We start from the raw sequence: 14,418 nt of genomic DNA on the forward strand, positions 1-14,418 counted from the left end.
GTGGGTGCAATGATCAGGTACTCTAATGCTTAAGTAACAGAAAACTATAAAGGAAAAAGCAGTGAAGGGCCTTCTCAGGCACACAGCAGAGACATCTGTGTATGACAGAAGCTCTCTTTCCATGTCTGGCCAACATTTGACGGAACCATCCCAGGTAGGATCTGGAAAAAAGCCAAAGCAGAAGCAAAAGCCATGTCCCAGCTCACCGCTCACTAAGTATCCGATGGCCTTGGATTTGACCTCCTCACTCAGCTGCCCTGTCTTGTTCAGGTAGTCCAGGACGTAGATGTTGGGTGCAAACAGGACCATGTTCTGCTCCCCACAGCCAAACGGCATCTGCAGGAGCTGGTGCAGGTTCTGCATGGCAGTGCCCATGATGTCACCTGGGAAGCAGGAAATAGCAGAGGGATATTAATAATACTCAGAGCTGGCTATCAGAATCAGAGGGAGATACTGAATGAGAGAAGCAGAAGATGGCAGAGAAACACAAAAAAAATCTGGATCTATAAAGATCCTTGAATGAAACAGAACATCAAAGAAAATGGAAAAAGGTAAATGAGAGAAAATTTAGGAAACTAGAAGAGAACTCTGAATAAAAGGACATGCAGAAACGGGAAAAGGAAGAGCATAACTGGAAGGGAAGATGCTCAAGACAGAAGAGATGAGACAGGAGTGAGGTGTGCTGGAAACCAGAAGAAAAAGCTGTGAGGTAGGAGGCCAACACAGAGATAAAAACAGCATATGGTTCTTCTGCCAGGCTGCTCACTCACCCAGCACTGAGAAATATGCTCTGCCTGAGTCTTGTACCACATTTGAGGGTAGCAACAGGGAAAACTTCTCTTTCACAGGCGCTCCTGAGAGAGAAACAAGTCTTAAACAGCTTCAGTGCAGTCCCAAGGGGAGGGAGCCACAGTGAAACAACAGGAACGCTTCCTATTAGAAATGCCCTGACTTCAGTCACTTCGTTTTTCCCTGGCTATAAGGCGATCCCTGCATGAAACCAGCCCCAGCCACTGTTAGGCACTGGAGATTGCATGTCTACTTTTCCTGGGTGCACTAGAAAACAGGAGACAGCACTTGTAACTCCAATGTTAGCATACAAGAAAGCAGGGATGCAGTCATGCTAAATCTGTCCTAACTCATACCCTGATGCTTAGCCAGGATGGTCCATTCTCTAGGGCTTTCTTCTCTCTTACATCTCAGGCTCCCAACTGATGGGGCATGTTTTGATTACCTAAAAAAACCAGCCTATCTGGAATATGATAAAGGCAGCACTATCTTCCTCCTCCAGGCACATCCCACCCATCAAACCACACAGGAACAAATGGAAAGGGTGGAGAGAGCGGGCTTTACCTTTCACACAAAGCACAGAGTTCTGAACTGTTTCCTTCTCAACTCCTTCAGGCTTGGGTGGGATGAAGGAAAACAAGAGAGGTGACAAGTTAGTGAGACAGGAAATACAGACAGAGCAATCCTTAACAAGGGCAAAGGGATATGTGAAAAGTGAATGAACTGAAGAAGGAGAGGTAGTCATTAACAATCCCTGAAATAGAGAGCTCTGAAATAATAATTTAAGCAAATAAAAGAATATGATCCTAAGTGACGGGTGTTGTATGTGGAGGAAGAGCAGGAAGAGGAGAACACTGCAGGACTATCACATGGATGACCTGCAACCAACAGCGAGAGATAGTTAACATCCTTGTAACAAAAGGTACTGCAGCATTACAGCAAGTGCTTTTGTTAACAAAAGCTCACAGTAGCTCTGGAAGGCTGTCCTGAGGAGACGCCTGCAGTGCTATTTATCATAAAGCTGTGGATGTTTGTGGGGGGCAGAAATAGACATTATTCTAATAGTTTGCTATTATGTTAATAATAGAAAGGGAAGATGTACACTGTCATATCTGGTGACACTACTGATACCATAGAAAATAGTAGGCAAACATTAAGGGGTTTTATGATACAGAGAAAAGCTAAGAACATACAATCTACCTGCCAGATTACCACACCCAGTACAATAAATTAGCATTTTCCTGTAAAGGATGTGCAATGCTGCCCTATATAATTTCCTTCTGTACCACATCACATCAGTGACTCTTCTTGCCACAGGCAATGGATAAGCTGTAAAATTCTAACACGTTTTCATGGACTGTTATAATAACTGGAGTTTTGAGGGGACTTCTCTACAGGCATCAAACTCCCACAGGTGCTTGTGAATGCCTGACCTTCATCCTGGTGCCACGCTATGGTAGCATACCAGAACTGCACAACGCTCAGCGTAAGAGGCAGTTTGCTTGGCCACTCAGCTGCTGAGAGGCGGCATGTGCTGACTGGCAAACTTACTAGGGGTGTCTCAAAAGGAGGAAAGAGGGTGTAAAGAGAGTGTATTGGAATAGGAGGTGACAGGTAGGAGATAAAGGGAAGGATGGACTGGAGTAGGAGTCCTGCTCCGGTAGGGGATAGGGAAAGTCTAGCATACTGGGAGAAACACTGCACGCCATTATTAACCTGTAGTCTTTATGCAGCTGTGCCAAAGTATAACAATGATGTAAGACCATCATAATGCCACACTGCATAATGATCCCATAGAATCATAGAGCAGCCCAAGTTACAAGGGACCTTGAAAGATCATCTGGTCCAGCCTTTCATGGGAAAGGGAGCCTAGACGACTTTTTCTAGCATCCTGTCCAATTCCATCACAGCATAGGCTCTAGCCCTAGGAAAGGTCAGTTCTCCCTTCCTACAGCCCACATACCTCCACCAGCAGCTGTCTGATGACCGTGTCCTTCCGCCCTTTCTCAGGGGTCTCCACAATGACATTCCCGCAGGGCTGCTGGTTCTGCAGCGCCTCAGTGCTCACCGATAACTCCACCTGTCCTGGAGGGAACAAGGGACACAGGAGTCAGCCAGCCCTGCCAAGCAACAACAGGCAACAGGAGTCACTGCCACGCTTCCAGGAGTTCCAACCTGCAGGCTCACAATGGGGATTTTCTATCACACCTGGGCCCTGCTTCTTTCACACAAGACCATAGCTATCTATATCAGAAGCTATCCTGGAGCAGACGAGCTGCATTGCCATGGAAAGGTGACTATTTTGATGACTCTTTTACATAACCTGGAACACCACAGTGGTGGACTCACCAGCCCCACTGCTGTTCAGCACACTGCTACCCTGCATGCACGCCACAGCTGCTACCACAGCACCCTGTTGTTAGCATGTGCTAACAGTTTTCACAAAGTGAAAACAAAGTATGAAGATCTCATGGGGCAATCGTCTAATCTCTGGGAGGAATGGAGCTGACAGTGCAGCCCTGCTGGCCAGCAATGTCTCTGGCTTCAGAAGATGCTGTCTAAGGGCTGTAAGGCTTGGTGGTACTGTGTGTGGTGCCAGACACAGTCTTGGTCACTATGAGTCCACCAGCCTTTGCCTCCAAAATAACCCCACATGAGACAGACACTCAGCTGCAGTGCTTCCCAGGAAACTACGTTGCTTTAACACCCATTTATGTTGGGTGCAAACAGGACCATGTTCTTCATTCATTCACACAAGAATGGGAGGAACAGCACAGAGAAACTCTCCCTGCAGTTTTCAGCACCCTGAGACCTTTACCTAGAGATTTGGGAGTCACCAGCCAAGCCACAGTTTTCCTCCCATTCTCACAAAGACAATGAGACTCTTCCTCCTTTTCCACTGGAGTAGCCAGGAAATGGGTTGTCTGAGCCAGAGTCACACTGACCTGCCAGTTATAGAGAGAGGCGCAATGAGGAAAGCGTGATTGTAAGAGCTGGGGAGCTAGGAAGCCATAGCAATGGCTATTTCTTCAGTAGCAAAGGAGAAGGGAGCTGGAGTTGTAGGTTTTGCATTTGGACTATATAGGAAGAACAACATAAGAATTTCAGGGTTGAAGGATCTAAGGCTACTCAGAGATAAGATACGAAGGCTAGGTGAAGGCAAAAGGTGTACAAGAAGGTACACAAGTACAGAGAAGGATTTAAAATTTCCTTACCCTGATGCAGGCGGACAGGTAGTTGAATACAGTGGCTTTCAGTGTGAAGGACTCACCACGCACTACAGAGTAGGGCATGGTGAGCTCTACAAAGAAGGGCTGGAAGGCTCTGAGGGACACTGTTGGGGACAAGCCAAAGCCTGTCTCTGCCGAAGTGCAGAATGCATTGGCTTTCCACTCGGTGATGGTGTCAGGGATGGTCACATCTAGATCAGCATTTCCCTCAGAGCTGGTGAAGCACAGAGAGTAAGGACAGGAGGAGGATTTTTATGGCATTTTAGTGACTATCTGTACCCCTTTTGACCCACTGAACAGCACTGCCTGTGTGAATGTTGAGGCACAGTATGTCTGTTACTGAAGGACCACCCCACACCTTCTTCCAGACCCACAACCATTCCTTGGACACACCTAATCACGGCTGAAGGTAATTCCATCTCACAGGATGGCCAAGTAATCTCTGCAAACAGTGAAGGACTTTTTGGCATTGAAAAGTCTTGACAAACATGCGGGGATTCATGTTTTCACCTTATAAACCAGTTTTACTAAAAAAGAAACAACTGGCCCTAAGGTGCTCACCTTGTAGATACTAAACTCCAAATCCAAGTTTCTGGGAAATACTTTCGGACTGTCTCCGTCACTTCTTCACGAGTGCTTGACCTGGCATAAAATCTATCTGACTCAATGCCTGAATGTGATGAGACGGAAAAGAAATGAACTACTGATAATTCCAAACAAGCAAGATCTACATCAGCATCATGCTTCAGTCCGAGAAAGCAGCAACCTATGTGGCAATCAGAAGCTGTGCTGGCAGCAGATGTTTGCTGTGGCTGTAGTGAGCCCTGGTACCAACATCAGTGAAGTTTCAGGGTCAGGGCTTATTAGCCAGAGGGGCTAGCCTTCCATTATTTCCATCCCATCAGGACAGCTAGCAATGGAGTATCCCTCTGTTGCACTGTTTTTTGTAGGGTCACTGTGTCGAAAACCACCTCCCTGCCAAAGTTATAGCCTCCTCAAGAACTAGGCTGAAGATGCTCAAACTAAAAAAACGTAGTTGGAATTTGGGAAGGTTAAAAAAAGACTTTTTGACTAAAACAAAATTTTCGTGTTGAAAAACTATTTCCAATAACATATTCTGAGTTTGGGATTAAATTTGGTAAAAAATAAGCCTTCAGCTGAATTTGGTTTTGAACAACTGGAAAACAAAGATGGGGTGAGTGGGACTTGTTTTGCTTGGCTTTTACAAACAGAAAGAGAAATACACCCAAACCCATAAAGAAGAAAAGTTATTATCTGAATTCTAGTTTTTATCATCTTTACTTTGGCTTAATTAATTTCTGTGTTTGGGTAACAATTGTGTAGCTAGCAAGTATCCATACTACCTGCACAACAGGCACCTCCAGAGTCTGAGAAGGAGTCTCAGGGCATGAGTGAAAGCTGCTATCAGAGCTGTATCACATAGCTGACAGGTGACTTGCTTATATTTACCTGTCACGGTATGTCAGCTTTCTTACTGCTGCTTATTTCAGTTTAAAATAATTTTTAAAAAAATTATCCTGCATCTTAGAAGTTCATGTAAGAAGTTGAAACAGTCTTCAAACTGGACATGTACAAAAGCACAGGTTCTTGTGCCAAGGAAAAACTCTGAATCAGTTACCCAGCTACACTAACACAGATTTTCTAGGATATTCCCCTTAACGTGAGACTCTGGAGGATGATACGACCAATTCTGTTGCCCGAACAGCTACAGCGTAAGAGTTGAGATAGCCCTTAGAAATAGGGTGGGTCCATTTCAGACTGCAATGCATCTTACCATTCTAAGCCCCTAAAGTCTACCAACTTGCCACTGAAAATTTTGTCATCTGGTTTTGATCATACATAAAAACGGGTGAGTCAATGGGGACAAACTGAAAACTATATTGGAGACCCCTTAAGTGATAGCTGGGAGAACAAGTCTACTGTAAAAGCCTAGCGAACAGAGAATTTAGCAGCAGAATAATATCCTGCTCTGCCAGAGTCTTTGAAAACCACCCGGTTCTGCTGACTTCTAATACAGAGTTATCAAAGCTTGTCTGTAGACCTTCACAGTGCAGCAAAAGAGATAAGCCCTACACTCATGCAGAAGCTGAAATCTGTGAACCCACCAATTCAGTACTACTTCCAAGGGTTCAGTTCAAAACCCAAGCTCTTGTTGAAGTATTCAGACCAAAATACAGACAGGATATCTGTTCAGAACAGAGGTGACAACAAAACTCAGTTCCTTTACCGCTTGTCCTCATTTCATACATAGGTGGTCCAGACATGGCTGAAGGTGATGCAAGGCCAGCTGCTGCAGGTATGTAATTCTCAGTGCTGCAATACCAAGGTTTCCTCACCTTGGTATTTGTGAAAAACTTTAAACCCATTTCCTATGGGAGAGAAACCCAACATGGTTTTTTGTAACTGATTCCTATTAAGGTTTACACAGCAGACCTGACATTAGTATTATGCTGCCTTGAAAGGAGAAGCTGTTACTGTCTGTGGGCTGGACCTTGAGATGATCCCCCTCAGCCTTGGGTCTGGGTGCCTGAATGGCTCAGAGACACCAAAGGGTAGACCCCCTCTGTTTCTAGGGTACTGGTTCCAGTCCAATTCCAGCCCAGGGATCAGGATGAGCCAGAGAGTAAATCACAGAGTTTTCTCTCTGGAAGGAAACATCTGTGGCTACGATGCAGCTCAAGGACATATTGATTTATTTGAGGTCACTGTAATGGCACAGGATTATTTACCTCCCACAAGAACCTCATTCCAAATCAACCTCAAAGCTTTTCCTTTAAGAAGAAAACTTCGAGATTGATTCCTTTTCCACCAAGTATAGAGCAAAGCTGGCAAGACAGGTGAAGCTTATGACTCACCGAACTTGCCTCTGGATAGAAATTAGTGTTGGATTATTCCAATTCATAAACCCTTCCCTTGCTGCGTTGCATCATGCCACAAAAGGCTTAAGTATTCTCAGTCCTCCCTCTCCACTCCCTAACCATGCAAGAGGGCTGTACCTTTAGGATGCTATAAGTGTCCTCTTCATTTGTCTCCACTACGGGAGAATAGGTGATCCCATTCAGAACTATGTTCTTCAAGGGGATGCAATTCTCCAGGGGCTCCTCCAAGAGCATGTCTGGACCATGGTGATAGTTACGCAGTTCCTTCACTGGCAGCAAGTTATACACCTAGGCAGAAAGAGCCAGGGTATTTGGCATTTTCAATGTCCACTGTCACAAAACACAACTGAGGGATTTGGATGCAAGCACCAGAACAGTCACATCACTGCACATACATCCATATTGCTGTGGTCCTCCTTGTGGTGGGAGCAATGGGAATTTGGGAGTCAGAGATACTTCCTCTTTTGTTACTGACAGCATGTTACTCTGGTTATTATGGCCTAAATATATAAAAAATGACACTGGCCAGCCCATCTGCAGTACTTTTTGTCCGTACGCAGGGATTGTTGTTTGCAGCTTGGCATGAAAGGAATAAAAACCTGGAAGTGTCAACTTCCAGATGTTACTCCAAGAAAGTTAATCCATGGCTGGAGAGAATAACTGAAAAATTATGATCAAGCACACAACAGTGTTTGGCTCTGGCCAAGAGAAGCAGTTCCCTTGAAAGAGTTTCCTAATTGCCATCCCTACAGTTGCACAAAACCCATAAGAAACAGCTGCTGCCCAGTTCTCATCTTTTTGCCCATTGGAGGAAGACGAGGAACAGTGCAGGGCAGCTTTCCTGTGTCAGCACTGACAAGAAGGTCTGTTCACTGTTTCCACCCCAGCACTGGGCTGCACTTGCTTTGACCAGCCTCTGACTTGCTCCACAGACTAAGCACTTACAGAGCTGGGTGACAGGTCAGCTTCTGGCTTCATGAGAAGAACACTCTTGTCCACAGCACGGACAGCGCAGAGGGAGTTTGGAGAGGCTCTGAACAGCAAGTGAGCATCAGAGGAAGGCAGGCCTTCAGAAGGAGAGAAGCTTAAATCCACCTGTAGCCACAGGAAAAGCTATGTCACAGGTGCCCTACCCTTGCAGGACTTTTCCCTCCAGTTGAGTGCATTGGTTCTAACCTTACACATAGATACACACACACCCTCCCCCCACTCCCTCTGTGCTGCTGCACAGCGGGGTTGCCTTCCTGCAATGCCAGGAGTCAGCACTAACCGTTCTTGGCAACTTCAAGCATCACAATTGTTCATAAATTTTTAAGGCAGTTTTGAGTTTCATGGCCACCGTGAATGTGATGAGATAATCCTACATTGTGGCTAGATCTCTTCAGGCAGCTGGGCATGGTCTTGAACGAGGCCCAGCCTCTGTACTGCACCCAGATATTGTATGTGGAGAAAAAACAGGGTTGCAAGGACCTTGCTTAGCAGATTTTTTTGGTAACATGAGAAGCAGTGATGCCCTGGAGCAATACTGCAGTATCTACTGGCTGGTAATGATTCTGAAGAACCAGCCTGTTGGCTGAGACCTGCCAGACTTGTGTGACTTCTCCAAAACTTAACTCACAACTCTAATGATCCTGTACCAACCTCTGCCCTGGAAGCTCTTGCTAGCAGAAGTTGTTGTCATAACCATCCCACATGATTTTGTCATACTATGGCTGATCTGCATAAATCTTCCCTTTCCTCACAGTGCAAACCCTCCCCTAACATGCAACGATCAAAGCATCCTCAGAGTAAACATGTTGCCTGACAAAGCAGCATCAGCTGCCAGTCTCCCTCATGTCCCAACAAGACCAAAGCATGCCTTCTGCTGACATCCTCCACCTCTCCCGCGGTGGACTCGTGATCTTCAGACTGCAAAAACAATATTCTTCAGGAAATGGCAGAACAAGGGCTGTAGCAAACTTGCTACTACGACACTGCCTAGCATAGATATAGCCCAAAGTCTGTCCTATTCTGTCTGACAGCAGCTTTGGATGCCGGATGCTTTCAGAAAGGAAAGCATATCTAAGCATGTAAATCACTTGGTACTTGGCTTGCACCCAGACCTTAATGTATGTTAACGACCTTTAACATATGAACAAAATTCAGGTGACCAAGCTCCTACAGGGACATCAGTCTCAAGAACTCATTTAGCTGGGGTTTTAGCAGGGCAAAGGACTGTCTCTAGCAGCGTCCTGTCTACTATTCTGAAGTCCCAACAGGAATTTTTGAGGTTGTTCTCTTCTTAGGCATGCATCAGTCTGCTCTTCTGCATAAGGAATAAGTGAGGTTATAAGAGAACAACAGTCCCCATGATCACAGAAAGAAGGCTTTATTGTTCTGCACTCTTTCAGTTTCACAACTGCTATTGAAGCACCACTGTGCATTTCTCAGCAAGTTCAAAGCAAGGTTTATCTCCATTTGTATACAGTGGAAATGAAAATGACAGGATGAGCGGGAGCTGAAAGATCTCACAAGTATTAGCTTTGTCCACTGGATTGTGGCTGTGAGTGTTTTATTTTTGCTCTTTTATCCCGCAAGCAGCTACCTCATTGCTGCAACATGTTTTTGTGAAAAGGAGTGAAATACATGTGTTGCAGTATGACAAAATACATGTAGCCCCATTTTTTCTTGCCCAGGACCATCTGTGAGATCAGTGGCTGTGACTAGTTGCTAAGAGGGGTTTTACCGGTGTAGACCCTGCTAGCACCTTTTTTCCAACAGCTGATCTCCTCCAAGCTCACACAAACCAGTAGGCGGTGAAGCTACCTAGAACAATTGACAGATGGCTTGTCCAGTGTTAGTTCAGTGTAAGTAATTCTAAAGAAATTAGCTTAGCCAGGATAAATCTAAATAAGTGAGCTTGACCACAACTGCAGTCCAATAGCTGCTCCCTCAAGAAACGCACACTTACCTTATTGCTGAAACACTTTTCTACATTGAACTTGGTTGAATCAGCAATCACCTCCCTGCTAGGGGCAGTGGTGTAGACAAGCACTTGGGCCACTGGAGCAATATCAGCTTGCACAGGCAGCTGTAGCAAGAAGACCCCACTGGCTAGCAAACAAAACAAAAGCAAAAAATTAAGGTACAGGAAGCCTGCTCTGGAGCAGCCAAAATTCTAGTTTTGACTTCATTCTAAACTTCGCCCTAGGCATGATGAAACTCCAGGCCTCCAAGTACGATTGATTGGTGCTCACAGAGATGCATAAGTCTTACTGTCTGGCTGAAAAGGCCTGTTTCAAGTCCTGTTTTCCAGTGCCTGAGCATGCTGAATTTTGGTTCAGCTTCTAAAAACAGACCATCAGGCTGTGTCTTCTAGGAACACTGGAGTCCCAGAAATGCAGTGTCAGAAGAAAAGACAGCTGGCACAGGGGATTAGAGCAAATCTGTGCAAAGCCTAAATGAAGGCAGAGAAAAGAAAGCTCAAAATCTTCCCATATCTTAGGGAACATGTAGATGTGGATCCCTCCATTTATATGGAAGCAGCCTGTATGTCTGCCACAGTTGCCTAGCCTCCCAGGATAGCGACAATTTGGCAGGGGAGAGGAACTCACCACTTTCCTGGTCCAAATCCAGAACGTGGGTGCCTGATTGCTTAATGATTCCCTTGGCCGTCACCTGAACAGAAGGAGAAACTCAGCTGTGACTGAGGTTATGCATGAGCCAAACCTTGAAGAAGGGGAACCTGAGAGGAGAGCAGCTGAGCTGTGTCTGCTGCTCCACCCTGCTCAGCTGCTTTCTGTCTCCCTGTGGCAGAATCCCAGGGCTCGCCCAGGGGGCAATGGGACATCTTAACTCTTCTGCTCCTAACCCAGACCTTCCTTTTTGTGGAAAAAGAGCATATGAAAGATGATGGGGAAAGCGTTTAAAGCCTGCTGACAGAAACCACAATTCCCATCTCCAGCCCCCGTACAATTACCAGTGACAACCTCATTGCATGGCAGGTGCAAGCTTACCAGGTAGTAAAAGACAAATTTCTTCTGCTCTCCTATGGCCTCTGGAGTAAGGATATAGTGTACCCGGACCTCTGTGGAGGAGCCACAGCTTAGTGTCTCAGACTTGGGCTCAATTTTGAGGAAGCTCTTACTAGGAGAGTAAAAGCGCTTCAGCTGGAGATAGCCTTCTTCATAACGTGGAACAACCCAGGAACGATCATAGCAGTAGGGGTGTGTTTTATGAGTTGCCTGGAAAAGAGGAAAATACACACATAGATCCTTAAATGCAGATGGCTGAACTGGAGCCAAAATTCATGGCCTCATATTAAAGGTACGGTATTTTTTACATTAAAGCAACAAGGTAGTCTACAAAAAAAAAACCAAAACCCATGAGTTCGGAAGATGCAAGACAGGGTGGTATCCTTAGCAAATTATTGGGAATAAACTCACTCCCAGAGAAGTCGTGGTTTGTCTCAGAGAAGTCGAATCACAGAATGAATTACAGAATGGTTTGGGTTGGAAGGGACCTTAAAGATCAATAGTTCCAAGAGCTCACACCTTCCACTAGACCAGGTTGCTCAAAGCCTTGAACACTTCCAGGGATGGGGGTACACACAACTTCGCTGGGCAACCTGTGCCAGTGTCTCACCACCCTCACAGTAAAGAATGTCTTCCTAACACCTAATCTACATCTACCCTCTTTCAATTTAATACCATTCCCCTTTTTTCTGTCACTACATGCCATGTCAGTTGTTTGTTTACTATTAGTGTCACCTCAAGGGCTCTTTAACCCTAATACTTTGTCCTTTCTTATATCCTGTTAGTTTAAAGAGAAAAGTCGATTTTCATTTTTCTTCTCATTATTGGCACTGGAGAAGGGATAGTGCTGTTCAGTTCATAGATTACCAGTGCCAAGATCAAGCTAAGGGTGCTATAGAAAATGAGGATACATCTCCACCTGAGAATTCAAAACCTAAACTGAATAGAAGTTTAGGAGCTGAAAGAGTCCAGGTCTTCTTAAAAATGAGAGCAAGGGGAGGTATTTCACACTTAGAAGAGTGCTACTTCAGCATTTCATGTGCCTCACATGCTGTGCTCTTATTTCCTTATCTTTCTCACTATACTTGGGAATGATAAATTAAACCCTGAGAGATGCAGATTGCCTTAACTGACCATAATGGATATTGAGATGAGACAGTCGGGAAATCATTTCATTGAAAAGACAGCGAAGCACTAGCAGCACTCCACTATGGGAGTTAGACCCACCCTTGAAACAGATTTGTCTAGGTAAGGCTGGTGATCCTTTGGAGCAGTATGGACTATCATGATCTTTTGATGCTCTTTCTAACCCTATATTGTTATTTCCAAGCAGAAATCAACTATTTACAAGCTAAGTGCACTTCTGACATGGTAACCTGGTTTGTTGTATGACTATTCCCACCACGCTGGTGTCAAGGTTGGCACAACCAACCAGGAACAAGAAGATAAGTGGTTTAGCATGTATAGTAGAAACTTCAGAGGTACTCCCCTTCCAGCCCTGTGGGTCACTTCGTTACCTCCTCTGCCCGCAGGACTCACCCTAATTCCAACAGAATCAAAGTACAGCATGGAAGTGTTCAGGGCGAACTGTGCCCTGCCCTCTTCATTTGTTGTGTAGTTGACTTCCTGGTGTCCTTGTAAAGAAATCCTCACGATTTCATTGGCAATTGGAGCACCAGACCCATCCACTAGTTTCACCTGGAGGAGCAAAAAGAGTACAGTATAGAGAGAGAGGAATACCTGTCAGCTGAACAGACCAGTAGACCACCAGGCTAAGGATGTTGGTCTCACATCAGGCAAGAAGCCTCCACTGTACTTCACATGTACAGCACCTGTCTCTTTCAGAGAGCTGCAGACTTTCTGAATCATTTTTTGGCCCTTTCTTATCTCCGCCTCTGGGTCAGAGGAGTGGACTTGGAGACTGATATGCACTCAGACCCCTTAGATCTCCTATTAAACAGGCAACTGGAAAAGCAGAATTGTACTTGACTGGAGAAACAGAAGCCCAAGGGCAGAGGGGTAAGCAGAATGAGGGCTGTGATCTCAGCTGCTGTTCCCCAGTTCAAGAGCCTGCAGAGGAGAGGGGCACCACAGGGATTAGGAGCACTGACATCCAGCATCTTTGCAGAGGTGGGGCACGTATCCATCCAGGATACATAGCTCAGGCGCATGTTTACTTGGCTCTCATGGCATTCCATTCTCATGGTTTCCCTACCTGCCCAAAGAAGGGGAGTCCAGGTTTGTAGTGGGAGTCTGAATGCTCAAAGGTGATTTTGGTAATAGTGGTTGTGATCTCAGAGAAGCTTGATCCAGTCAACTCCACTCCTGCAGGAAGAAGCATGAAGAATTAGTTTGCCACTGCCTGACCAGAATTACTTTTATTCAAGGCCAATCCTCCTTTGCTGGACAAGCAATTTTGTTGATTCTCCTGGCCTCCACGTAGGAAAACATTAGGATTCCACAAAAGCAAGAGTCTGCTTTTCTCCCTCATTCCTACTTGGCAGACCCCTCTGCTGGTCTTTCCCAGGCCTATTACATGGCTCTTTGATCCAGATGATGTATACCTGTCTCCTCTTCTTTAATCTTAGCCTCCACACGGAGCTTGTTCTCATATCCACTTCTCTTAAGCTGGAATAATTTGGTCTTTATCATTTCAGAAATGCAGCCATAGTTGTCTGTCTGTTGAAGGAAAACAAACAAGACCATTACAGTCTCATTTATATAATGTTTATCCAACTTAATGAATCCATCACTGTGCATTGCTCTGAACTGGAAGAGAAGGCCATAACCTCACAGACCATTCCCTCTCATGTTTCTATCAAAACTGGAAAAGCACGTAAGTAACTTGGCAAGGAGTATTTTGGAGTACTTGCAGCAACATCAGAACAAAGAGTTTGCAACCTAGAAGATTTTTTGTGTATGTGTGTGTGAAGTTTAAAATTGCAAGCACTTGATACAGAAGCGTGGAGAATTATTCAAGTGTTTACCACACAGGAAATGTTCGCCAGGCATCAGGCACATTTAGCTGCTGACTTAAAATGCACAAGCTGTATGAGTGACACATAAAGCAAAGCCTGTGTATGTGTAGAAAGAAGATGACAGCTGGAAAAGTATTTCCAAGGCTTGTCACCTCTCTTCAGCATCTTCATGTACAAGGCAGGTCTCCACAGAAAAAGGAGTAGATGCCTGGAACAAGGTTAGCACCACAGAGTTCATATTTTCTTTTAACTTAGGTAACAAAAGCAGTAGCAGAGGCAATTGTGGGGATCATACTGTGGCAGACCCCAAAGACCATAAGAATGTCTTCTGCTTGCTTTCTTGTCCTGGCATATTTCCACAATTGCTGTTACCCCAGCTTCTGTCAGTTAAGCTAGTGCTGTTGAACTGCCAGTGCTCCAAACACCATTCAGTTTTGCTCTTGCAGACTTGCCAGTCTAAAGAGTGAAAAAAGTTGTAATTTTCTTCTGCTTGTCTTCAGTGCTGCTT

General features: G+C 45.1%; 1 protein-coding gene across 2 annotated transcripts in view; it reads right to left on the reverse strand.

Moving 5' to 3' along the window:
- A2M (alpha-2-macroglobulin) overlaps positions 1-14,418 on the reverse strand; it is a 30,792-nt gene that overhangs the window by 8,740 nt on the left and 7,634 nt on the right. For both annotated transcript variants that reach the window (XM_055809075.1, XM_055809076.1), the window contains exons 9-24: positions 13,497-13,611; positions 13,148-13,257; positions 12,472-12,630; positions 10,915-11,142; positions 10,513-10,576; positions 9,870-10,012; positions 7,865-8,014; positions 7,037-7,207; positions 6,268-6,409; positions 4,581-4,689; positions 4,005-4,233; positions 3,608-3,734; positions 2,753-2,874; positions 1,354-1,405; positions 771-854; positions 207-383 (exon numbers count right to left, since the gene is read on the reverse strand). In XM_055809075.1, the coding sequence (XP_055665050.1) occupies positions 207-383; positions 771-854; positions 1,354-1,405; positions 2,753-2,874; positions 3,608-3,734; positions 4,005-4,233; positions 4,581-4,689; positions 6,268-6,409; positions 7,037-7,207; positions 7,865-8,014; positions 9,870-10,012; positions 10,513-10,576; positions 10,915-11,142; positions 12,472-12,630; positions 13,148-13,257; positions 13,497-13,611 (2,182 nt within the window). The remainder of the gene's footprint in view (positions 1-206; positions 384-770; positions 855-1,353; positions 1,406-2,752; positions 2,875-3,607; positions 3,735-4,004; positions 4,234-4,580; positions 4,690-6,267; positions 6,410-7,036; positions 7,208-7,864; positions 8,015-9,869; positions 10,013-10,512; positions 10,577-10,914; positions 11,143-12,471; positions 12,631-13,147; positions 13,258-13,496; positions 13,612-14,418) is intronic.

This window comes from Falco peregrinus, chromosome 6 (assembly GCF_023634155.1).
Source record: "Falco peregrinus isolate bFalPer1 chromosome 6, bFalPer1.pri, whole genome shotgun sequence".
Taxonomy (NCBI): Eukaryota; Metazoa; Chordata; class Aves; order Falconiformes; family Falconidae; genus Falco; species Falco peregrinus.